Source organism: Phycodurus eques, chromosome 10 (genome assembly GCF_024500275.1).
Source record: "Phycodurus eques isolate BA_2022a chromosome 10, UOR_Pequ_1.1, whole genome shotgun sequence".
Taxonomy (NCBI): Eukaryota; Metazoa; Chordata; class Actinopteri; order Syngnathiformes; family Syngnathidae; genus Phycodurus; species Phycodurus eques.
This window is the reverse complement of record NC_084534.1, coordinates 939,088-964,558: the sequence shown is the minus strand read 5'-3', so window position 1 is coordinate 964,558 and position 25,471 is coordinate 939,088. Positions and strand designations below refer to the sequence as shown.

Genomic DNA, 25,471 nt, shown 5'->3' with positions numbered 1-25,471 from the left:
AGCAGCGACGCAACGAAGAGTAGATTACAGGTTTTGATTTGCCCTATCCTTCTGGCCGTTGGTTTGGGGGTGGTAGCCAGAAGACAAACTGGCTGCTGCGCCCACCGCCTTGCAGAACTCTTTCCAGACCTGGGATGAGAACTGAGGACCCCGGGCCAATACAATGTCAACAAGGATACCATGAAGTCTGAACATGTTGAGGACAAGAAGGTTAGCAGTCTAAAAAGCAGAGGACAATTTGGGAAGAGGTACATAGTGAACACACTTGGAGAACCGGTCAATAATGGTGAGAATGACGGTGTTACCTTCAGAATGGGGTAGGCCGGTGACGAAGTCCAGGGAGATGTGGGCTCAAGGGCGGCTCGGAATGGGTAAGGGGCTCAGCAGACCAGCTGGAGGTTGATGTGAAGCCTTACCTTGGGCACAGATGGAGCAGGCTAGGACAAACTCCCGGGTGTCTTTGGCTAGGCTGGGCCACCAGAAGTGTTGCTGGATGAAATGGATGGTGCAGGTGATGCTGGGATGACACGTGAGCTTGGAGTTGTGGGCCCACTGAAGGACGTCAGAGCCTGTGGACTCGGGTACGAACAGTCAGTTAGGAGGACCGGTCTTGGGATCCGGGTGAGTCTTCTGAGCCTCTTTAACCACCTGTTCAATCTTTCAATTGGCTGCTCCCACGAAGCACGAGGAAGGGAGGATGGATGCATGTTCTGTTGCACTGGAGGGCGAACCAGGGCGGAAAGGAGAGGTAGAAATTCAACCAACTGAGAAATAAAGCCCAGTGAGTTTGCTGGGGATTAAGGCACTTGGCGGAAAGGAGATAAGCCAGGTTCTTGTGGTCAGTCCATATAATAAAGGGTGTAACGGTCCCCTCAAACCAGTGCCTCCACTCCTCCAGGGCCCAAACGATGTCTAGCAGCTCACGGTTCCAGACGTCATAATTCTGCTTGGATGAAGACAGGCGATGGGAGAAAAAGGCACAGGGATGAAGTTTTTGGGAAACTGGGTCCCGCTGGGAGAAGACGGCTCACGCTCCCGTGTCAGAGGCATCAATCTCCACCGCGAACTGGAGGGAGGGGTCAGGGTGTCGCAGGATGGGAGCACTGGTGAACAGTTCTTTGAGGCGTTTGAATGCTTGCGATACGGCAGGGGTCCAATGGAAATTTGAGCTGGTGGAGGTGGGACTGATGAGAGGTACAGCAACCTTGCTGTAGACACGGATGAAATGTCGCTAGAAATTGGCGAAACCTAGGAAACGTTGAAGCTCCTTGCAGGTGGAGGGAATGGGCCAGTTGATGACTGCTTGGATCTTTGCTGGGTCTGGTTGTAACTGTCCTTTGGCGATGATGTAGCCCAAGAAGTGAACGAAGGAGAGGTGGAATTCATATTTTTCAAGTTTCACGAAAAGGCAGTTCTCAAGAAGGCGCTGGAGGACTTGACAGACATGCTGGCAATGTTCTTCCGGGGAGCAGGAGAAGATGAGTATGTCATCAAGATAGACAAAAACGAACCAGTTCAGCATGTCACGGAGGATGTCATTGATTTTACGTCTATTAAAAGGAGCGAAAAGACCAGCCTTGTTTACAAAATTTGGGCTTCAGTAGGGAAAGTGTAGTGTCATAAATTATCTTGACGGGCCAGAAGACCTCCTGGGTGGGCCAGCAGGCAGGGGACTCATCCCTGGTCTTTGGCACACGACTCCGCTGCTTGTCTTCTTGGCTGGTTGGTGCCGTCAGATTTCAGGCTAAGTTCTCCTGGTGGAATATTTACTACCGTAATATCTTTTGTGTCATGCACATTTTTTCCCTGCAAAAAAATTGTCAATAGTCATTAGTGTGCATTGTAACGGCCCACCAACACTTGAAGTGCGTCTTTTTCTCTCTGCTTCCTTATCCTGCAAACCATCCCTCGTGAGCGCTCTTGCCAACCCCCGGTTGTGATGGTATGGGTCTGAGTTGGTGCCAATGGCATGGGTAACTTACACATCTGTGAAGGCACCATTCGTGCTGAAAGGTACATACAGGTTTTGGAGAAACATATGCTGCCATCCAAGCAACGTCTTTTTCATGGACGCCCCTGCTTATTTTAGACAATGCCAAACCACATTCTGCACGTGTTACAACAGCGTGGCTTCGTAGTAAAAGACTGCAGTCCAGACCTGTCTCCCATTGAAAATCTGTGGCGCATTATCAAGCAAGAATGGGAAAGAATTCCACCTACAAAGCTTCAACAATTAGTGTCCTCTGTTCCCAAACGTTTCTTGAATGTTGTTAAAAGAAAAGTTGATGTAACACAGTGGGAAACATGACCCTGTCCCAGCTGTTTTGGAACGTGTTGCAGCCATAAAATTCTAAGATAATGATTTATCACCACCTCATCTACACGGACCATCAGCACTGGGGCGCCCCTAGGCTGTGTCCTCATTCCGCTGCTCTTCTCTCTCAACACAAATGGCTGCACCTCAACGCACCTGGCTGTTAAACTCCTGAAGTTTGCAGACGACACCACAGTCATCGGCCTCATCGAAGACGGTGACGAGTTTGCGTATCGACAGGAAGTGGAGCGGCTGGAGCTGTGGTGCGGCCGATACAACTTGGAGCAGAACACGCTCAAGACTGTAGAGATGATCGTGGACTTCAGGAGGCATCATTCACCACAGTTGCCCCGCACGGTGTCAAACTGCCCTGTGTCAACCGTCGAGACCTTCAAGTTCCTGTGAATTACAGTCTCTCAGGACCTGAAGTGGGAGTTCAACATCAACTCCATCCTCAAAAAGGCCCAGCAGAGGATGTACTTCCTGCGGCTTCTGAAGAAGCACGGACTTCCACAGGAGCAGTTGAGGCAGTTCTACACAGCAGTCATCGAATCAGTCTTGTGTTCATCCATCACAGTCTGGTTAGGTGCTGCTACAAAAAAAGGACAAACTCCGACTGCAACGGACAATCAAAACTGCTGAAAAGATTGTTGGTTCCCCCCTACCCAGCCTTGAGGACTTGCACGCTGCCAGAAGGTTCAAGGTTCAATGTGCTTTTTATTGTCAATTCGTCAATATGCGGAACACATACAAAGAATTTAAATTCTCAAGGGTACTCAAGGGTCTGCTGTGCTACAAAAGACAGTACAAATAATAATGTAAAAAGCTGAATAAAACTAGAACTAAAACCAGAGCATGCAAAATCCTCTTAGACCTTCCACATCCTGGTCACCACCTCTTCCAGCTCCTTGCCTCAGGTAGGCGGTAACGATCAATGCAAACTGAAACAAGCAGACATTCCAACATATTCTTCCCTCTTGCCATTAATTTCTTAAACAATTAATTTACAATTCCATTGTAACATGCTGCCAATTTTGTCTTGACATTAAGTCACATCTCTGTTGGGCCAATTATACATTACTCGTGCACTCACTGTAGTAGTCTTCGCCACCCTGCACTACTACTACTACTATCTATTGTTGACCAATACTGGCCACTCATGTGCTTGAGAAGTATCTGCACCATTTGCACAATTGACATTGTCTCACATTGTCGCACTACTAGTCACTTTAAACTGCATACATTTCTCTGCCTCTCTGTGCGCCATTCGCACAATGGCCCCTGCACCACACTATTGTTCTATTAGTCATTTGGAACCGCTCTAATTGCTAGATGACTCAGCATAATTTGGCACAATTGTCAAAAAAAAAAAAAAAAGAATTGTACAGGCCTTACCACATATACTGGTACTTTTTATTGCTCAGTGACTGCGTTTTTATGTTTTCATGTCTCAAATGTGTTCTCTGTTAATGGACTGGCTGTTGTCGTACGAGAGCAGCTCCAACTACCGGAAACAAATCCCTTGTGTGTTTTTGACATCATTGGCAAATAAATAGGATTCTGATTCTGATATATGGATGATGACGTAACAGGTTTTAAATGTTTTGATGGCTCACCTTTTTGAGATTTCCCTGGATATGTTAATTGTGCCTTTTTATTTATTTTGTGTTGTTTGTTTGTATGTTGTTTGTGTTCCATGACTACTTGTTGTCCTGGACCAGGACAAGGAGATTTTTAATCTTAACGAAGCTTTCCTGATGAAACATTTTCAAAATATTTCATAGATTCAGCTCTCTCTATGGATTTCATTACTTGTGTAAGTTCATAATGTTGTGGCCAGTCGTCTTACACAGGATAGTAATATGTTCACAGATTGAATCTTAAAAATGGGATCAGAAATTCTCAATATTCCAAATGAAAACATATAAAAATACGTTGGGGCTCTTGGTAGTTGAATCAGCGACAGCGGTGCCAATCACAGAATAGCTGTCTATTGTCTACTGTACTCAGAGCCGTGCACATCTTTCTCCCACTCTCTTTTGAGAAACAATGGTCAAATCCACAAGACACAAATACATACAAAAACAAAGTGGTCAGTGTCCCACACTTTTTTCCAACTAAACCAGAGTTGAAGACACAATGGAAGTACTGAAAGCTCACCACAAGCATGCATGCAAACACACACACAGCTTTTCATGTATTCAGTGAAGGGCATCTGGGAGCGCTGAGTGAAATACTTGAGGGGAATTAAAAGAATGTCTCTTTTCGAAGAGCTCAGAGACAGAATTTTGGCAAGGCACAGATCTGACTAAGGTTACAAATACATTTCTGCTGCACTTAAGGTTCCTAAGAGCACAGTGGCCTCCATAATCCTTCCTAGAGCTGGCCGTCTGGGCAAACTGAGCAATCGGGGGGAAAAGAGCCTTGGTGAGAGAGGTAAAGAAGAACCCAAAGATCACTGTGGCTGAGCTACAGAGATGCAGTCGGGAGATGGGAGAAAGTTCTAGAAAGCCAACCGTCACTGCAGCCCTCCACCAGTCGGGGCTTTATGGCAGCGTCGCCCGACGGAAGCCTCTCCTCAGTGCAAGACACATGAAAGCCCGCATGGAGTTTGCTGAAAAACACCTGAAGGACTCTCACAAGTGGGTCTTCTACATGGAGGCAACCAATCAGAGGAAAGAAGGCGGTCTTAGCCAAATATGGGCAAAGAGGATGCAAAACTGGGTCAAACAGAAGTCGCTGTCAGAGGGGCCTTTTCTGGACACTCATATGCCAAAAACAAGGTGTTTTTTTTAAATCAAATTGATGCTTATATGCCAAATCCATGTTAGAGAATCACTCTATGGAGGTCTAAATATCCAAAATACGGGACCTTTAACTTAGTTTTTCTAAGGTAGTACTTAAATTCTAAGGTAGTGCTTTCAATTCCAGTGGTGTCCGTCAGGGCAGAATTCTGTCTCCTTTAGCTTTTAATATGCATATGAGTCATTTGTCTTTGATTTTAAATGTATGAGGTAGAGGATGTAGGATTGGTGACATTCAGTACTAATCAACCACCTTGTATACACAGATGATCTGGTCATTTTTAGCCCATATAGTGCTGGCCTCCAGCAGCTTCTGAGTTCCCGTCTCAAATTCTTATTTTTCTTAGAAATTCTTATTTTTTTTTCATAGTTTCCCCACTTTGAGATCATCAAACAAATAAATATCAAAGAAACACAAGGTAGCATGAAAAGCAGCTGTGCTGATTTGATTTATTAAGGAAAAAAAACTGTTCAAAACTACCTGACCTTGTGTGAAAAACTAATTGCCCCTCCCCCCCTTGTTAAATTGTGAATGCGCTATAGCGAATGAATTTTTTTGGAAAGCTGAGTTTATTTTCACTGTTCACACCCAAGCCTGAGTACCACCAGACCTGTTCAATCAAGAAACCACTTAAATAGAACCTGTCTGACAAAATGAAGTCAGCCAAAAGTCTCAGAAAGCTGCAATTAAATGCTATGAACCAAAGAAATTCAAGAACAGATGAGAATTAAAGTCATTGACATTTATCAGTCCTGAAAGGGTTACAAAAGCATTTCTAAAGCTTTAGGACTCCAGCGAACCACACTGAGGGCCATTATCCACAAATTGAGAAAATGTGGAACAGTGGTGAAGCGTCCCAGGAGTGGCAGGCCTACAAAAATTACCCCAAGAGCACAGCGACGACTCATCCAGGAGGTCACCAAGGAACCCAGGATGACATCTAACAAATGCAGGCCTCCCTTGCCTCAGTTAAGGTCAGAAGAAGAAGGTGTCAATAAAGAAGAGACTTGGCAAAAATGACATCCATGGCTGAGTTCAATGGCAAAAAAACCCTGCTGACCAAAAAGATGATAAAAGATCATCTTACTTTTGAAAAAAACAAACAAACAAACAAACAAACAAACAAAATATCTGAATGATTCCCAAGACTTTTGAGAGAATATTCTATGGCTTGACGAGACGGAAGGTGAACCTTTTGAAAGGCGTGTGTCTAGTTACATCTGGTGTCGATGTGTAAATGTAACACAGCATTTCAGAAAAAGGACATCATACCAACATTAAAACATGGTGGTGGTAGTGTGATGGTCCGGGGCTGCTTTTCTGCTTGAGGGCCTGGATGACTTGCTCTGATTGATGGAACCTTGAATTCTGCTTCTTATCAGAAAATCCTGAAGGAGAATGTTCGGCCATCGCTTTGTGGATGTTGGACATTGAACACTGTGCAAGGCTTGTCATTATTATTATATGATTGCTGTTATTTCTCTTTAAATGTTGGTGTCATTAGTATTATTGTTGTTGTTGTTATTTTCTTTTCAAATAGTTTTTTTTTTTTTACTGTGAGATATGGATCCCCCTGGGTCTGAAATAAAGAATGAAGTAAGAATGAATTTATCAACCACCACTTATCCTCACTGGGCTCTCGTGGGTGTGCTGGCGCCTATCTCAGCTCACCCTGAACTGGTCGCCAGCCAATCGCAGAGCACACAGGGGAAGGGGGGGGGGGGGGGGGGGGGGCACAGTGTCAGGACTTCGGGAGGTACATTTCATTGAACTCGTTATTTTGCTCTTGTTATTTGTTTGGGTTGCCATGGTGATAGAGGAGAACTGCCTCACTGGGCCATATTTCCTAGAGGAGGCGGTCAGCATGTGACACATCCTTTTTGAGCGACCTTTGTTTCAATGTCGATTAATGCATCTGTTGCGCTTGCAAAGCCTCCTGCTCTACACTACTTAAATACGGAATAAACTCTTAAAATATCTTATCCCTCGTATATGTGATGGTGGAGCAATTGAAGTTGGAGGATTGGGATGCAATTCATTGAATTCCAATTCAAATTCTGGCTAATAATGTTGTCATTCCAATTTGGCTCCATCTTGCCAATTCCCACCCCCCACGCCCCTCCCCCTCCCTTCTTCCTCCTCCAGTCTCTGCCCTCCCTGTAGGCATGACTGTCACAGAATAGCCCAATCACAACCCAGTTCTCGAATGTAACTCTCAGCCTATTGACTTTTTTGTATGTTATTCCCTACTTCTTTCTTTCATCTAGCCCTCATTGAGACACTTGAGGGTGGAACAGAAGGACAGCAGAGCAGAGGGAGAAAAGAAGTGAGCAGCAGGGGGAAAAAAAAAAAAAAAAGCCTAAGAGGGACCCATGGGAAGATCATTAATCCAGATAAGGTACTTGATAAACTGCGCAATAAACTAAAAAAAAAAAAAATCACCTCTATTTTCCCAGAGACACAACAAGACTGACATTGGAGCCCTGACAGGAGAGACATTATTGCAACAGTTCTTTGATGATTCTACATTTATGAGTCAACACAGGGGGGACAAGCGACAAAGGCACCAGATAGAAGAGATAAGTTCAACAGGATTGTCCGCAACACACAGTCCGAAGATAGTGACTGAAGAGGATTAAACGGAAGTGCTTGAAACAAAAGGATGGCAAACTTAGGTCTCCAGTTGTTAGGTTACTTCCTGGCCTTGGGCGGCTGGATCGGAATCATTTCCACCACAGCTTTGCCCCAGTGGAAGCAATCGTCATATGTGGGTGATGCAATTATCACCGCTGTGGGTCTGTATGAGGGGCTGTGGATGAGTTGCGCCTCACAGAGCACAGGACAGGTCCAGTGCAAGATCTTTGACTCGATGCTTTCTCTTGACAGTGAGTACAGTGCTTGATGTTGACTGGAGAATATTTGTCACACTAACTTGTGTCTTCGGAATTAATCCAATCCGTTATTTGTGCATCCTGTATGCGCCAAAGAACCAAGTTAAAGAACATGATCAAGTTCATGAAATAAATTGCCATTTTGTGAAACTCCCAATTATTTCCCCCCAAAATTCCTTCGAGTCTTTGAAACGCATCTCCAAGGGGAAAAAAAACCCAACAACCTTTTGGATCAATTGATTATTTTTATTTTATATAGTAGTAGGAAACCTAGGTATACTGACACTCATCGCGTGTGTGTGGAAATACACTTTACCTACATATTGGTATCTTAATGACATTGTGGGATTATTGGTATTTTATACATACAGTAAATAGTAAGTATTTTTCAAATTTGTACAAAATTGAATGCCCAGAAGAATGTTGTATTGTCTTTGTCAATGAATATGGGCTGTGTTTAGGCAAACACCAGTGTTGATTCACCAACTCAAATGCAGGCGCGCGCACACACACACACGCGCGCACGCACGCACGCACACACAAACGTGCACAAGTGCTCATGAGCACACACGCACACACCATTTTTTAAACTGGCCAATAACTTTTGAGTCAGTCTTAAATGTGCACTGTTGTGAATGGAGCATATCGCGATTCAAAACAAAAAAGTTAATGGTGACCATCATATATGTTATGAATATTCACCCGACTGTGGCACACCATCCTGGTGTGACCAAACCAATATGTCACCTGCTGCAGGTGTTTGGATGGAGAACAAAACATTAGAAGAGGCTTACAAAAGATTGGTCTCTCGTACATTTGTAAATTCCTTTTCAATACTTATTCACTTTTCAGGCTAATGTGTGTGTGTGTTTGTGTCTGTGTAATTATGCAGAAATATGTTCCCCCCCACACAGTTATGTGTCCGTAGGCGTTTGTGTGAAGGACTTTTTTTTTTTTTTTTTTTTTTTTTTTTTTTGAGAAGGCAAAACCACGAGTATTTTCCATGCATTGGCTCTAGGACAGTGGTCTGCTGTATAGTTGTGGTCTCCGTTTTACATGTGTGCCTCTTCAGTGAATCTCAATGAACATGTTTATAAGTTGATGTGGTGATCAATCTTTTTTCTTTTACATTCTGCTGCCCCCTCTTTAGTCCATATCCAGACATGTCGCGCCCTAATGGTGGTGTCAGTACTGCTTGGCCTCATCGGCATCATCATCAGCGTGGTTGGCATGAAGTGCACAAAGGTGGGAGATAATAACCCAACAGTCAAGACACGTATTGCAGTGACTGGAGGAGCTCTCTTCCTTTTTGCAGGTATTACTTGTATATATATTTTTTTAATTATGACATTCTTTTCATAGCTTTCAACAAATTCATAACTTTATAGGATCAGGAGTCCAGAGGAAAATGTCAAGCCGTTATTTAGTTATACACAATCGTACGATTGGTACCAGTCCTCTCGAGAGGGGTTGGACTCTCTTCCACTCTGGACTTGCCCACAGTGAGAGGCGCCGAGCAGGTGTGGGGATACTTACTGCCCCCCGACTCGATGCCTGGTGGAGATGGGACTGCATCAGGGATCAGCCCTGAGCCCCTTCCTGTTTGCAGTGGTGATGGATAGGCTGACAGATGAGGTTAGACTGGAATCCCTGTGGACCATGATGTTTGCAGATGATTTTGCGATCTGCAGTGAAAGCAGGGAGCAGGTGGAGGATCAGTTAGAAAGATGGAGGCATGCACTGGAAAGCAGAGGAATGAAGTTTAGCCGAAGTAAAACAGAATAGATGTGCATGAATGAGAGGGGTGGTGGGGGAAGAGTGAGGCTACAGGGAGAAGAGATAACAAGGGTGGAGGACTTACTAGGAATACTTGGGGTCAACAGTCCAGAGCAATGGTGAGTGTGGTCAGGAAGTGAAGAAACGGGTCCAAGCAGGTTGGAACGGGTGGAGGAAGGTGTCAGGTGTGTTATGTGACAAAATAGTCTCTGCTAGGTTGAAGGGCAAAGTTTATAAAACAGCGGTGAGGCCAGCCATGATGTACGGATTAGAGACAGTGGCACTGAAGAGACAACAGGAAGCAGAGCTGGAGGTGGCGGAAATCAAGATGTTGAGGTTCATCAGAGGGACAGCCAAGGTTCGATGTTTTGGAGACAAAGTTAGAGAGTGCAGACTTTGATGGTTTGGACACATCCAGAGGAGAGATAGTGAGTATTGTGGTAGAAGGATGATGAGGATGGAGCAGGCCAGGCAAGAGAGCGAGAGGAAGACCAAAGAGAAGGTTGATAGATGTTATGAGGGAGACATGAAGGCCGTTGGTGTTAGAGAGGAGGATGCAGGAGATAGTCTTCCATGGAAAAGGATGACACGCTGTGGCGACACCTAACGGGACAAGCCGAAAGGAAAAGAAGAAGAAAAAGATTTCAAAATATTCCAATTTATTATAAGCGTCCATATGCCTGATAAAATGGCATGGCAATTGATTTTGCCTAATACTTTCTTTTCTTACAGGTCTGTGTACATTGGTTTCTGTTTCCTGGTACGCAACCCAGGTGTCTTATCAGTTCTTCAACCCAAATACCCCAGCCAATGCCAGGTATGTTTCAAAGATATTGCATCACCCTGTACTGTAAAAGTCCTCAAGTTTGGCTATTTAGACCTCCATAGAGTGACTCTCTGACATGGACTTAGTATAAAATTGTCAATTTCATTTAAAAAGAACACAATGGTTTTGTTACACGAGTGTCCAGAAAAGGTCCCTCTGACAGCTACTTCTGTTTGACCCATTTTTGTATCTAAGACCGCCCCAATTCCTCTAATTGTTTGCCTCTCTATAGAAGACCCACTTGTGAGAACACACGTTTGTTATGTTGATAGCGCTGGCTCGGGAGCGGAAAGGGAAGGCGGAGATCTTCGTGAGTGACGTAGTTAAGATAAAATGAAAGTTAAAATGAATCAAACTGTTATTTTAATAAAATACAAAAATAGTGCAGAACGGTGTATATAAACAAACGCGTCGAGAATACAGTCTTTGTGAACAATGACTGTAAACATACAAATCTGAGATGTAGGTATGTATGAAATGTAAGACTAATATTACTATCTGTACAGAAAAATCAATTGTAAACACAAAATACACTAAACAAAAATGTAAACGCAACACTTCTGTTTTTGCTCCCATTTCTCGTGAGCTGGACTCAAAGATCCAAAACTTTTTCTACATACACTAAAGGCCATTTCCCTCAAATCTTGTTCACAAATCTGTCTAAATCTGGGTTAGTGAACATTTCTCCTTTGTCGAGATAATCCATCCCACCTCACAGGTGTGGCATATCAAGCTGCTGATTAGACAGCATGATTATTGCACAGGTGTTCCTTAGGCTGGCCACAGTAAAGGGCCACTATGAAATGTGCAGTTTTGCTTTATTGTGGAAGTCTGGGGGGGTCCGAAAACCAGTCAGTATCTGGTGTGACCACCATTTGCCTCTCACAGTGGAACATCTCCTGAGCATAGAGTTGATCAGGTTGTTGATTGTGGCCTGTGGAATGTTGGTCCACTCCTCTTCAATGGCTGTGCGAAGTTGCTGGATGTTGGCAGGAACTCGAGTCAATTACAACGACAAACTGCAGTCAGGTCGAGACCCCGTCGAGGACGACGAGCATGCAGATGAGCTTCCCTGAGACGGTTTCTGACAGTTTGTGCAGAAATTCTTTGATTATGCAAACCGATTGTTGCAGCAGCTGTCCGGGTGGCTGGTCTCAGACGATCTTGGAGGTGAACAGGCTGGAAGTGGAGGTCCTGGGCTGGTGTGGTTACATGTGGTCTGCGGTTGTGAGGCTGGTTGGATGTCCTGCCAAATTGTCTGAAACGCCTTGGAGATGGCTTATGGTCGAGAAATTAACATTCAATTCACAGGCAGATTTAGACAGATTTGTGAACAATATTTGAGGGAAATGGCCTTTTCTGTATGTAGAAAATGTTTTGGATCTTGGATTCCAGCTCACGAAAAATGGGAGCAAAAACAAGTGTTGCGTTTATGTGTTTGTTTAGTATATAAAATACAGACAAATGAGCAAGGGATAAAACTTCAAGTGAGAGGGAAATAGGAAAGAAAAATATAAGAAAACAAGCAATAGACTTTTTTTCCCAGTAATATTTAAATAAATGTGATCAAATTTACCAGTTCCAGTCAAAAGACGTGCAAGCAGGGGTCTGTACCATTTGCTGACGACAAATGGCAAACGCGCGGACACCCACGTAGTGTCGGTCATAAAGTCATGGACTACTGTTTCAAAATGCTGCCTTGACAGGATTTGCTTCATCTTGGACAGCTGCCTCAAGTGGTAAAAACTAGACTTGACTATTCCCTTGATCGGGCAGTCGAATTTCAGGTCAGCAACGATCTTAACACCCAGATTACAGATGGCTTGGTCAGACTTGCCCAAGGAGCCAAGATCCTCTGTGACATTCCTAGATGCCACCAAAAACAGAAAACCTAGTAATACAAAGCAAAATAGAAGCAAATACATACATACAAACTGTACAATGTGATATTGTGACTCGTTACATTACAGCATAGCACATGTAGAATAAAAGGTCCTAAATGGCATGTGAGCGGATGTTCCTGAAAGCTGGAGAATTTGCATGAAGAAAAATGGAATTGGCTAAATGCCAAGACATTAGAAAAACATGTTTTTCTGAATAAATATATAAATAAGCTAGAGACAAAAAAAATTCTGATGAAAGAAGAGAGTCTGATCTTTCTTTTGGTGGTTTCGGTGTTGACGTAAGCACAGTTGACATAATCATAGTACCCAATATTCTGTGGGGCTTGAAAAATCGGTGAAATAGCTCGAAAATCCCTGGCAGTTTGGGCGTTCCCTGCTCAGGAAACGGCTAGCAGTGAATGAGTTAATGCCCTGTTGGGCACACTCTGGCAGAGGAATTGAATTAAAAACTAAGTAACATTTTAATAGAATAACTGAAAACATACTATTGATCGGTTTTGAAGGGGCAATAAACTAAACACCCCCCTTGACGATTGGCTTTGAAGGTGCAAAACGTTTGATCAGCCCCGTAGTTTTCTTATAAAGGTTCAATGCACTTGTTCATCAAATTTGCTTTGTTAAATAAATATGGATTTTAAAATATTAAATTTATAAATGCAGTATATAATATATACATATTAATTAAATATTAAATATATTATAAATATTCAAATATATTTTTATTTTGTTGGTAAAATGACTCAAAATACTTGCAACTTGACTTTTACTATGAAGCCATGCTGTTTGCAGAATGTGGCTTGGCATTGACTTGCTGAAATAAGCAGGGACATCCCTGAAAAAGACATAGCTTGGATGGCAGCATATGTTTCTCCAAAACCTGTATGTACCTTTCAGCATTAATGGTGTCTTCACAGATGTGCAAGTTACCCATGCCATTGATACTAACACACCCCCATACCATCACAGATGCTGGCATTTGGACTTTGCACTGACAACAATCTGGATGGTCCTTTCCCTCTTTGGCCTGGAGGACACGCAGTCCATGATTACAAAAAAACAATTTGAAATGTGGACTCGTCAGTCCACAGCACACTTTTCCACTTGGCATCAGCCCATCTCAGATGAGCTCGGGCCCAGAGAAGTCGGCGGCATTTCTGGGTGTTGATGATATATGGCTTTCGCTTTGCATGGTAGAGTTTTCAATTTGTAGCTGTCGCCACAAACTGTGTTAACTCACAATGGTTTTCTGAAGTGTTCCTGAGCCCACGTGACAATATCCTTTACACTATGATGCCGGTTTTCAATGAAGTGCCACCTGAAGAATCGGAGGTCACAGGCATTCAATGTTGGTTTTTGGTCTTGTCGCTCACGTGCAGAGATTTTTCCCGATTCTCTGAATTCTCTGAACAACTGAGCCTTTCGGGGATGCTCCTTTTATACCCAATCAAGACACTCACCTTTTTCCAATTAACCTTTTCACCTGTAGAATGTTCAAAACAGGTCTTGTTTTGAACATTTCTCAACTTTCGCAGTCTTCTGTTGCCCCCCTCCCATCATTTTTGGAATGTGCTGCAGGCATAAAAAAAAAAACAATAACGTTCACCAGTTTAAACATTAAATACATTGTCTTTGGAGTGTATTCAATTGAATATACAGTAGGTTGAAAAGGATTTGCAAATCACTGTATTCAGTTTTTTAATTGGAATTGGGGTTTGTAAAGCGGTTGTTTTGTCATTGTTTTTCTTGTTCCATTATACAGTATATGTTCCACCTATCTATTGTCAGACTTTACAGCTAAAAAAAAAAAAAAAAAAAAGCATATCAGATCAAAAGTAAACCTTTGAGGTGAAAGCAACGACCTGAAGAGTTAGAAAGCTACAGAGAAAGAGCCCAGTTTTATATTCAATTGTTAAAGGACAGAGGTTTTGGACAAAAAGAGTCTTGCCTGCCCAATTCAGAATAATCAATGACAAGAAACCAAGAACAGATTGGTTATTCCGACTGAGCTCCAGAGAAGAAAGTTCCACAAGGAAAAGCATGAAAGAAAAGTGTCAGGTATTGAGTGGTGTCTGGTTACCTCAACAAACAGCATACCACTTCGAATTAAGGCCAGATTGACCAAATCTTTTTTCTTTTTCTTCTTCCAAAAAAATTAGAAACAGCGACTCCTGGATATTTTTAAACCTGTGGGACAGTATTTTGTAGATACAGTCAGTTGTTGCCATATTCCAATATTTTTTTATACCCCCTCACCATTACGTGAGCGTGGCCTGTTAATTAGGACAAGCTTGCTATTAGCAACGAAACCAACAACGAGATGCCTCCCTTTTCCACTGAGGACTATCACAAACTGCTACAGAAGATGGCGGTCCTGGAAACGAAAATCAACCGTCTTGAAATGTATATGATATAAATGTACAGTCAGGGAATGAAACCTCTCCACCGATGTCTCAAAATGGTGAGCAGAAGCGTGCGAACAGACAGCCACTTAGCTCCACAAAGATGACGGATGTGGACTGTGGAAACTGTAATGGATCATCCTGCAGTTCTCCCTGGAATTTACTGGGAGCAAAGCCTAAATGTGGAACAACATATAAAAGTGACGACAGAACACCAGCAGATTACTGAGGAATCTGGCTGGCCTGTGTTGCGTGCTTCTGCAACCCCTAGAGAGTGGCCGTGGACGGTCGCTACAGCGAAGGCCAAGAAAAGAGGACGCAAGTCAATGCAAAACATTGACATCAGACTTACAAATAGATTTGAGCCACTTTTACAAGACCCTGGCAAAGAATGCTCATCCCCCACCACCACTGAAAAGTATTAAATTAAATCATACAAGAAGAAAATGGCACCCCAAACATTAATAGTTGGCGATGGAGCTGTCAAGGGTGTGAAACGTTTTTGCTGTGAGAAGAACACCAAAGTACTGTTTTACCAATGATATGGTGCCTGATATCGCTAAAAAGAAAATCCTGGAGATCGTAAATGAGCACCCAACTGTTAAATCTGTCATTATACACACAGGGGCCCTGGATGTTGTCAAGCAGCAATCAGAGGTACTGAAACGAGATTTCATTGATCTCCTAACAAAAGTGCAATGTTTAAATGCTAAGGTTTTCATAAGTGGACCTCTCCCAACGGTACGATTTGGAAATGAACGTTTCAGTAGGCTCAGTCAATTAAATAAGTGGCTCAAAGAAGTGTGTACTGCGCTATCTGTGAGTTTAATTGACAATTTCCGCATTTCTTTTTGGGGAGTGCAGACATCTTTACAAGGCAGACGGCTTCTGTCTAAATAGACAAGGGATTAAGTTATTGGCTGTCAACATTTTTTTTTTTAAACTGTGTACGTCATTCAGCGGCCCAAAAGGAAAGCATTGGCATTGCTGACGCGGCTGAATGACAAAAAGCGCAGGTCTCCAGTTGTTCCCAAATGGCACAGGTGGAGTCACCAGCGTCACCCAAACAATCAGAGGAACGAATGAGGAATGAGATGAGGCAGCACTTAGAATCTCCCACACCCTTCACTGCCCCATTGAAGCAAAGCCCAATGCAAAACCCGCTCTCTACTAGCCTAAATGCCCTGTTAGGTTTGACGGACAGGATGAAGGCTATTGTCAATATTGGAATCCAACGCACACCTCGACAAGATCTTCCTCCCATCCCCCCTCGCCTGAAACCAACTTCCACTAAGATGCGAAGGGCCCCTCCTTCACCCATGAAGAATCTTATCTCCAAATCTGACTGATATGTGTGGGGTCTTTTCCAGAAGTCAGACCCCTATGGAGATCAGGCATTTTTCATCCCTGTAATTACGATGGACAAAAAGTTGGTCAAAGTAATATGGCACAAAGAAGACGCTGCCTAAAGAAAAGTTTCAAGCCGAAGTCATCGTTAAGGCCAATCAAAAGGGCTGGATGGGCGAAGAGAAAATGAGAGAGTGGCTGAGTGAGGTGTACGTAAAGAGACTGGATGTTTTTTCCACGCGTCACCGTCCCTGTTGATCTGTTTTGACCTTGTTCTGGTCAGAACCCGAGCTGCAGCATTCTGAATGAGCAGCCGCTGTTTATTGCTCTTTTGGAGGAGTCCAGTCAGAAGAGGATTACAGTAGTCTCATCGACTTGAGATAAAAGCATGGATGAGCTTCTCTTGGTCTGCTGGGCACATGCAAGCCTTTACTCTGGATATGTTCTTCAGCTGCTAAAAGGCAGTTTGAGTGATTGATTTTATATGACTGTTGAAAGTCAGGTTGGTGTCATCAACACACCAAGGTTCCAGACTTGACTCCAGGTATTTGCTAACAGCAATCCTTTACTGCCGAATTTTTTTTATCTCGGTTTTGTTGTGGTTTAATTGAAGAAAGTTGTGGCTCATCCAGTTATCTGTTTTAGTGGCACAACCTCTCAACTGAAATGTAGTCATCTGGAGACCTTGCTCAATATAACTGTGTGTCATCTGCATAGCTGTGATAGTCATACTGAGGTTTTGAAGAATTCGACCCAAGGGTAGCATATACAGGCTGAAAAGAAGGGGTCCAAGAACTGATCCTTGAAGGACCCCATATGTCAATGCCCTTCGATGAGATCGAACACTTCCAATGGTTACTAAATTACTCCTTTCCTCCAGGTAGGACCTGAACCATTTCAGGACTGTTCCATTTAGTGCTACCCACGTTTCCAGCCTGTTCAGCAGTATGTTATGAACTATATCTGTATCAAAAGCCACACTGACATCCAACAAGACCAGAACTGGCACCTTTACTGAATCAGTGTTCAACGCTATATCATTTGGCAGTTTGGTAAGAGCTGATTCTGTACTGTGATGAGTTCGGAAATCTGATTGAAATTTGTCAAGAAGTCCATTTAAGTTCAGGTAATTGCTGAGTTGATTAAAAACAACTTTGTCAACAATCTTGGCTATGAAGTGAAGATTTGAGATAGTTTGCTAACATGGAATCATTCTCTTTGAGAAGAGGCTTAACGGCAGCTACTTTAAGAGCTTTAGTAAACATGCCTGACTGAAGTGAGCAATTGATTATTTGCTGCAAACCAGGCAGTACTGATTTCACAATAGTTTTGAAAAAGTCAGATGGTATTTAGTCGACAGCTAGTTGACCATTTCAGCTGCTGAACCATTTTCTCTACAGTATTTTGGTCAACTGTATCAAACTCTGACATGGTAATAGAGTTTTTCCTGGGTGGGTTTAGCTGTAACATCATTTTATCGTTTTGCTGATTTGTGATGATACTTAAACAAATGGACTGTATTTTTTCACGAGAATGGCAAAAAAAAGTCATTGCATTTATCTACTTGAAGAGTTCTGGAGCTATCTGAATCGGGGGTTTGTGAGCTTGTCAACCACAGCAAACAAGAGTGTGAGTGTTGTTGAGGTTCTTACTCATGTTTTGAGAAAAGTGTCTAGCCCTGACTAACTCTTGGTTAAAATTACTGTTAGAGGTTAGGAAAAGAGAACAAAGAAAAGTCGCGGGACAGGTATAACCTGCTGACCGTGCAAACCTCTGTTGCCCGGTTCTTTTATTCTGGTCGAGGTAATACTTCAAGGATTCGGCCGGATGAAAAGTTTAAAAATTTATTCGAAAATACAAAGTCAAACAATAAGGTGCTGGGCTCTCCCACACTTGGTTCAGAATAACGGCCATGTAGAAGAGCCTGTTCTTCGCCTCCGTGTTTGGAGTCCGTTAAGAAATTCAGTCCGATGCCCCCATCGCACCCCGAGACCGCGGCACCCAGACACAGTGTGCTAATGAATGTGTTGGCTATTGTTAGGGATACGTCAGTACATCCGCCATATGGAATGTGTCAGTTTTGCTTGTATCAGTGGCACACACACTAACAATGCTCTGAGTTACCGTAGGTTCTGAGGTGCAGCAAGTGTGCTCTGAGTGAACTTCCCAACACACCCTATGTTGATATGTTGTGCATTTGTTGTGTCGGTGCGACTAAGTGTAATGGACTTATATGTTTATAAGGACATCTGGGTGTGTATTTGTAATGGGATGTATCAAACAAAAGTGTATGCACTGTTGTGTAAGCATGCAGCCAGTAATTTCTATCAACTCCCTCTGTTGAGGTGGCCCAACCAGGTCACCTCACAAACATGGTGGGTGTGTGTGAACTATGTGTATCCTATATGTAGACCCCCATACCCAACACCGAAGTACCCGGCCCCCCAACGGGCTTGACATAAACTCCGGCACCGGGCGGTGGTTAGATGTGTGTGACAGTTGGAAAAACTAACAGTGTGTTTTGAACAGAAGCATGGGGACTAACTCCCCCTAAAGGTCCGTGAGGTCTTCGGACCCCCATACATACAATGAGCAGCCTAAGCAATAAAGTTTCCCTGCAGCAGCGGTACCGTGTGTTAACATTAGCGACATTGTGTAATGTCGACACTGCACTAGAGTCCAACGTTGACGTCAGGCCAAAGATGATATCCAGTTCCAGGTTGTAGTAAAATCCAAATCCAAATGTCGCCACCTCCAGATGTTTCCTCCTCCGGATCCTCCAGGAGGGCCATCCTTTCTGCCATCTGTTATGGGGGGGAAGCTTCTCTAGGCAACCCACCGCTCAGTCGATGCATCTGATGATCAGCGCCTAATGAAGGGAATACAACAACCGCAAAACACAAAAGCCCCAAATATGTGCCAATTGAGATGATCCCTTTCCATGTGTCAAACCATCTTTCCAGCAGATCATGAAACCCGTCAGTTATTCCTGATTGTTCTCCAAGTTCATTAGCCGAGGCTCTCAGACCGTTAAGCCTTTTGGTGAGCACACACCTGCTCTTTCTGCCACTATGGAGTCGAGTTTTATTCTGGTTGAGATAATACTTCACTGATTGGATGAAAAGTTTAACAATTTATTCAAAAATACAAAGTCAAGCAATAAGGTTGGTGAAGGTTCGGTGCTGGGCTCTTCCACACTTGGTTCAGGATAACGCCCATGTAGAAGAGCTCGTTCAGGCTTCAGCCTGCTTGTTTTATGGCCAAAACTACTTTCCATCGTGACGTCATGCAGTCTTGTACCAATCCTAGCTTCGCCTCAGTGTTTGTGGTCCGTTCGGAAATTCAGTCTGATGCTCCCATTGCGCACTGAGACCGCGGTACCCAGAGACAGAGCGTGCTCCACTTTCTGTAACTTTACTAATGCACGCGTTTGCTATTGTTAGGGATACGTCAGTACATCTGCCATATTAAATGTGTCAGTTTTGCGCTTATCGAGCAGCAGACACACTAACAACGCTCTGAGTTACCGAAGGTTCCGGGTTGCAGAGAGTGCGCCCGGAGTGAACTTCCCAACGCACCCGATGTTGTGCGTTTGTTTTGTCGGTGCGACTAAGTGTAATGCAGTTATGTTTCTAAGGATATCTGGGTGTGTATCTGTAATGGGATGTATCAAACAAAAGTGTATGCAGTGTTGTGTAAGCATGCAGCCAGCAATTCTTTACATTTTACAAAGACTTTGTCTCTAGAGGTCATAGTCAATTTGAGGTTTAGTCTTTTTAACTTACGTTCTGCTTTCCTACACTATGATTTAGAGGCCTTTACCATCATAGTGCTCCTCTACGGTGCTTTAGGCGGCCTCAAGGTTGTCTTAGTTTTAATAGAAGTCACGGCATCCATGACATTTGACATTTTCCAGGTGAACTTATCTAAAAAGTTCATCAACTGTCTCAGCATTCACAGTTTGTGACACTATGGTCTCCATAAACTTAGTGCTGGTACTCTCATTGATGTATCTTTTCTTAATGGACACAGGGGTCACCGTAACCTTTGGGAGAATCTGTTATTCAAAGAACACACAAAAATAATTATAAAAAAAAGCCAAGTCCTTAATGTCAACTGTCAACTTCCTGAGAGCCTACCAAGTCAAAGATGTGACCTTGAGTGTGGGTTGGACTCTTTATAGTTGAGAGAGGGCAAATGTGTCCAGTATAGCAGAGAGTTCTTTGGAATCTTTTTTCATGCTATTGTGCTACATGAATGTTTAAGTCTCCCGTGATGACCACATATAGTAGTTTTATTCAGTACAGGTCACTCATAGCAGTTATGAAAATGTCTCCATAAATGTGCCGTTGTACGTACCTTGGAGGTCTATAAATTATGAAAACAATAACCTTTGAATCAACTTTTACTAAAAAAAACATTCAATTAGAGCTAAAAAAAGGTGCAAACTTCATTGGAATTGGGGTTGTATATAAAGCATCAAATATTGTGTTTACATCCACATTTTCATTATGTATAATGTACCTATAATGTAAACTACAAGATACTGAATACACAGGCGTTAAACACCTATACAGGCTCTCTGGGCTTCCACTTGTTGAATCGCTCATGTGCGGTGGTGCGTCGGAAACTCTGCACGATGGTCCGGTCTCGTCGGGTTCAACCACGTCGCGCAGTGTGCGACTGAGGAGGTGCGGGCATTTTTGTCCATATTGGCAAAAGATGAAATACAGCGAGATGGAGGGTGCGACAAGAAACGAGCAGGTCACCATGATCCCGCTATCCCACCTTCGATTGATGCCTGTTGTCATGGAAAAGCAACCGAGGCCAGGGCAGGAAATGGGAAAGCGGCAGTTCATGCACAATGTCGTACAGTGAAAATGTCAAAATCGTTCATCCATCCAATTTCTGTACCACTTATCCTCACTATGGTCGCGGGTGTCTAAATCAGATACTACAACCCCAATTCCAATGAAGTTGGGACGTTGTGTTAAACATAAATAAAAACAGAATCAAATTATTTGCAAATCATGTTCAACCTATATTTAATTGAATACACTACTATGCAAAGCAAAAGCCATTTATCAACAACACCCAGAAACGCCGCCGGCCTCTCTGGGCCCGAGCTCATCGATGATTGACTGATGCAAAGTGGAAAAGCGTTCTGTGGTCCGACGAGTCCACATTTCTAATTGTTTTTGGAAATTGTGGACGTCGTGTCCTCTGGGCCAAAGAGGAAAAGAACCATACGGACCGTTACGGACGCAAAGTTCAAAAGCCAGCATCTGTGATGGTATGGGGCTGTGTTAGTGCCAATGGCATGGGTAACTTACACATCTGTGAAGGCACCATTAATGTCGAAAGGTACATACAGGTTTTGGAGAAACATATGCTTCCATCCAAGCAACGTCTTTTTCATGGACGCCCCTGCTTATTCCAGCGAGACAATGCCAAACCACATTCTGCACGTGCTACAACAGCGTGGCTTCACAGTAAAAATGTGCGGGTACGAGACTGCCCTGCCTGCAGTCCGGACCTGTCTCCCATTGGAAATGTGTGGGCCACTTCTCCTCACTAGGGTCGCGGGCGTGCTGGAGCCTATCCCAGCTAACATCGGGCAGGAGGCGTGGTACACCCTGAACTGGTTGCCAGCCAATCGCAGGGCACATACAAACGAACAACCATTCGCACTCACAGTCACACCTACGCGGCTCCAACTACCGGAGACAAATTACTTTTTGGACATACTTGGCAAATAAAGATGATTCTTATTCTGAACTCTTTCGTAAACCGAGGACTTCCTGTAGTCACAATTACATTAGTGTTGTTTCGTTCAGAAGAACGAATCTTTTTATTGAATGAACTGAACCGAATCAGATGAGTTATTTTAGCTTGGTCACCGCCGTGAGGTAAGCGAGTCGGCTGAGAGCGGAAACGGCACTGCTGAAGCGTTCTGTCACTTACTCTGAATCTTCGGCGAATGATCAATGAGCACCCAGTGTGCAGGCGGGAACGGGACTTCATTCAACTGACTGCCATGTGATTTGCGATTTGCCAGCGTTGTCACTCACTTCGGCGTAAGGCAGCACCGTGGAGGCAGGGGAGGGACTTAAGTGAACTGAGTGATTCGTTCAGTGAACTGGTGTACTGAGGAACTGAAGAACGATTCGTTCGTTGAACTTGTCGTTCGCGATCCGTTAGACACGAGCGATTCGTTCCTTGAACGTCTCCGTGATCCGATAAGGAGCAATGTACTAGTACGATGAGTGATTCGTTTGCGCAAGTAACAACATACTATGCAGCGAACCTCCGTATGAGTGATTTTAATCACAAGTCCTGGCAGTACGGTGAGTGAGCAGAAAGCCCGCGTGGCGGGGGCTGGTGTCAGAAAAGTCCCACCGGCCGGCTAGAGCCTCGCTGGACGTCAGGGGACGCGGCGGGATGGTCGGTAGCTGAACTCGCTGCACGCATGTTCACGACTCACAGCCGAAGTCGATGTTCGAGAGCTTGCAAAGAGAGAGATAGGTAGGTGATAATTTAGCCAATGTGTTTTGTTTTGTCCTAGTTTACAATACATGACAACAACAACGCATAGTCCTCCGGTGAATGTGTTGAGTGAAAGTGAAGCTCACGGATGGATCACTTGAATGATTTTGTGCAAAAGAACCGAACGATTCGGTGAAGGAATCTTTTGAATGAGCTGATTCGAATGATTCAGTACACTCAAAAGAACTGCCGTGCCCATCACTAATTTACATCTGTGTTTGGACGGTGGGAGTGTGGAACGGAAGGAGTACGAAACAGTCTATGGCGACAGTGACGGCGACCCCCTCAGAAAAAAAAAAAAAAAAATCATCGGATCCGTACGATTCACGGAAATGGCCTATTTTGACTTCAATAAGGCGAATTTCGCCAAAAGGCGACTGATTTGCATGTATGTTTACAAGTGTTTGTGTCTCTCTTTACTGTGCAGGTATGAGTTTGGCTCGGCCCTCTTTGTGGGGTGGGCAGCAGCAAGTCTGACTGTGCTGGGGGGCTCCCTGCTGTGTTGTTCCTGCTCCAAAGAGGACATGCAGGGCCAGCAGTATTACCGCCAGTCACAGCCTTCCACAGCCAGGGAGTATGTGTAAACCCCAAACCACTCCCTTTTGTCATCCAAACAAATAGTTTACTAGGAAATATTTCAGACAGCAACCCATCTTCGTTCAGATTATGCCTCCCGTCGCAAAAATATGATGATGCATACACATTTAAAGATCACGATTACAGTGTCATAGTCACACCGAATAATAACGTGACAAATATCCACCGCTAAAATGTAATATTCATGTGAAAACTATGCTAAGAATCAACTTTCATCAGGTGGCTTGTGTTGCCACAATTTGGAGGTGAACTAATTGTCAATGTCTATCGTAACCCATGTCGAGACGTTTTTAGTTGTGTTTATCAAAATCAAAGCAGAGCCGTGACTTGTATTAAGTTTAATCCACTCGTGGCCCTTAACAAAATAAAACATTGCGAGACTGAACTCAAATAACGACAGTTTGCTCAAAATAATAATTAAAAAAAATGAATTTAAAAAAAAAAAGATCCTAGAAGAATCATAAATCTTTCTTTCAATGCTTTGGCCAAAAAAGAAATACATAGAACAATAAGCCTTTATTTGATGGGCGGCACGGTGGACGACTGGTTAGCACGTCTGCCTCACAGTTCCGAGGACCCGGGTTCAAATCAAATCAAATCAAATGACCCCAAGAAGTTCAAAGCCCTTAACAAAATTGGATTGGCCCGTGAAGCCCAACCCAAGACTTTGTGCGCAGACGTGACCTTCTCGTGGCGTTCGATTCATGAAGCCGAGTCGATCGCAAGTGGCGAGCGCCACGGAGATTATTGTTCCAAAGTCAAAGTATCGTTTTCGGCCCCCCTCACTGTGCGTTTTTAAAACTCTTCTTCAAATCCACTTTTATTTTTGGGGCTTTTAACTCAGCACGATACTCTGCAATGTTTTTAGTGTTTTATTGTTTTTAACCTCACTATTAATTTGTTTTGTTTGTCCTCTGTTTAACTGTTTCCATATGTTCGAATTTTCTATAATGTACAGCACTTTCCCGTGCGGCTGTGGTTGTTTTTAAAATGCTTTATAAATAAAGTTGAGTTGAGTTCAATTCATAATTGTCTCAGGCTACTTCCATTAAAACAATTCTTCAAACTGCAAAATTATATTTCTTGAGACTTCAGAAGATTTCCTCCTCTTCTTTATCCGAGCCGGGAAACAAATCACGCGACAACTACTAAATGCAAAACGACCTCCGACATGAGAAGTCCGATTGAAAGGTCAAGTCAGCACAGTTGTCAGCGCTCTACCGGTTTGGTTTGTTGAAACTTTTGAATCTCAACCTTTCCGATATCAAGAATCAGAGCGACCTACTTTCGAATATATCCGTCACCAGACACCGAGATTCCACATTTTCCAATTCCATTTGACTTACTGCTTTCCCAGCTCAATCATCAGCACTTTTATAGATTGTCTACCCTTCTGCCTTTTAATTCTATTCTTCTTTTACTTCTCTCTAATTCAGGGCAGAGTTGTTGAGTGAAACTAGTTTCCCTGACTGATCATCTTTTTATCAAGGATTTTCCGACTGTCCAACCACTGTTTCTTCTTCTTCCTGTTGCCTTTGACTCACATATTTCTGACAGAAGAATATTTATGGATGTAAGATTTATTAGTCTTTTCTTGGACCGGATTAAAACTTTAAATTATCTTAAAAATGTGATTAATTGTGACTAACCTACATTACTTTGGAGGTCTTGTACGGCAGAGACATAACGACAAACACATTTTGGATCTTGCCCATGACTCTTCATTGGCATTTTATTGGATTTATACTGTACGTGTGAAATTACTCGACCTGTCATAACACCCAATCATATACGTTTGAGATCTCAAGCATATTGGATCATGCGGAGCTTTGTACGGGCTTGTTTGCCAGTCCCCAGGTGGAATGGAATGTTCATAATGTATATGAATACGTTTTGTTTCACTGTGTTAACATGAATGACAGAATAACTGTTGTGGATGATCACCGGTCCTGCCTCACTGCCTCATGTACCGGTTTGCTCAAAGAACAAACATGTTTATTTTGTGTATCACCTCATTAGTGGTATATTCCTGACTGTTTCTTTCAGAATAAAGAAAGAGAATTAGC

At 43.3% G+C, this 25,471-nt stretch overlaps 1 protein-coding gene across 2 annotated transcripts in view; it reads left to right on the top strand.

Annotated features, from left to right (window-relative positions):
- Positions 1 to 25,471, top strand: part of cldn19 (claudin 19) — a 29,249-nt gene extending 3,778 nt beyond the window's left edge. Inside the window, exons 1-5 of one of the 2 annotated variants that reach the window (XM_061687883.1) lie at positions 7,393 to 8,004; positions 9,161 to 9,325; positions 10,519 to 10,603; positions 23,236 to 23,382; positions 24,842 to 25,471. In XM_061687883.1, coding sequence (XP_061543867.1) covers positions 7,782 to 8,004; positions 9,161 to 9,325; positions 10,519 to 10,603; positions 23,236 to 23,382; positions 24,842 to 24,878 — 657 coding nt within the window. In that variant the 5' untranslated portion in view covers positions 7,393 to 7,781 and the 3' untranslated portion in view covers positions 24,879 to 25,471. Of the gene's footprint in view, positions 1 to 7,392; positions 8,005 to 9,160; positions 9,326 to 10,518; positions 10,604 to 23,235; positions 23,383 to 24,841 lie in introns of those variants that run through there. The other variant, XM_061687884.1, reaches the window with a different exon arrangement.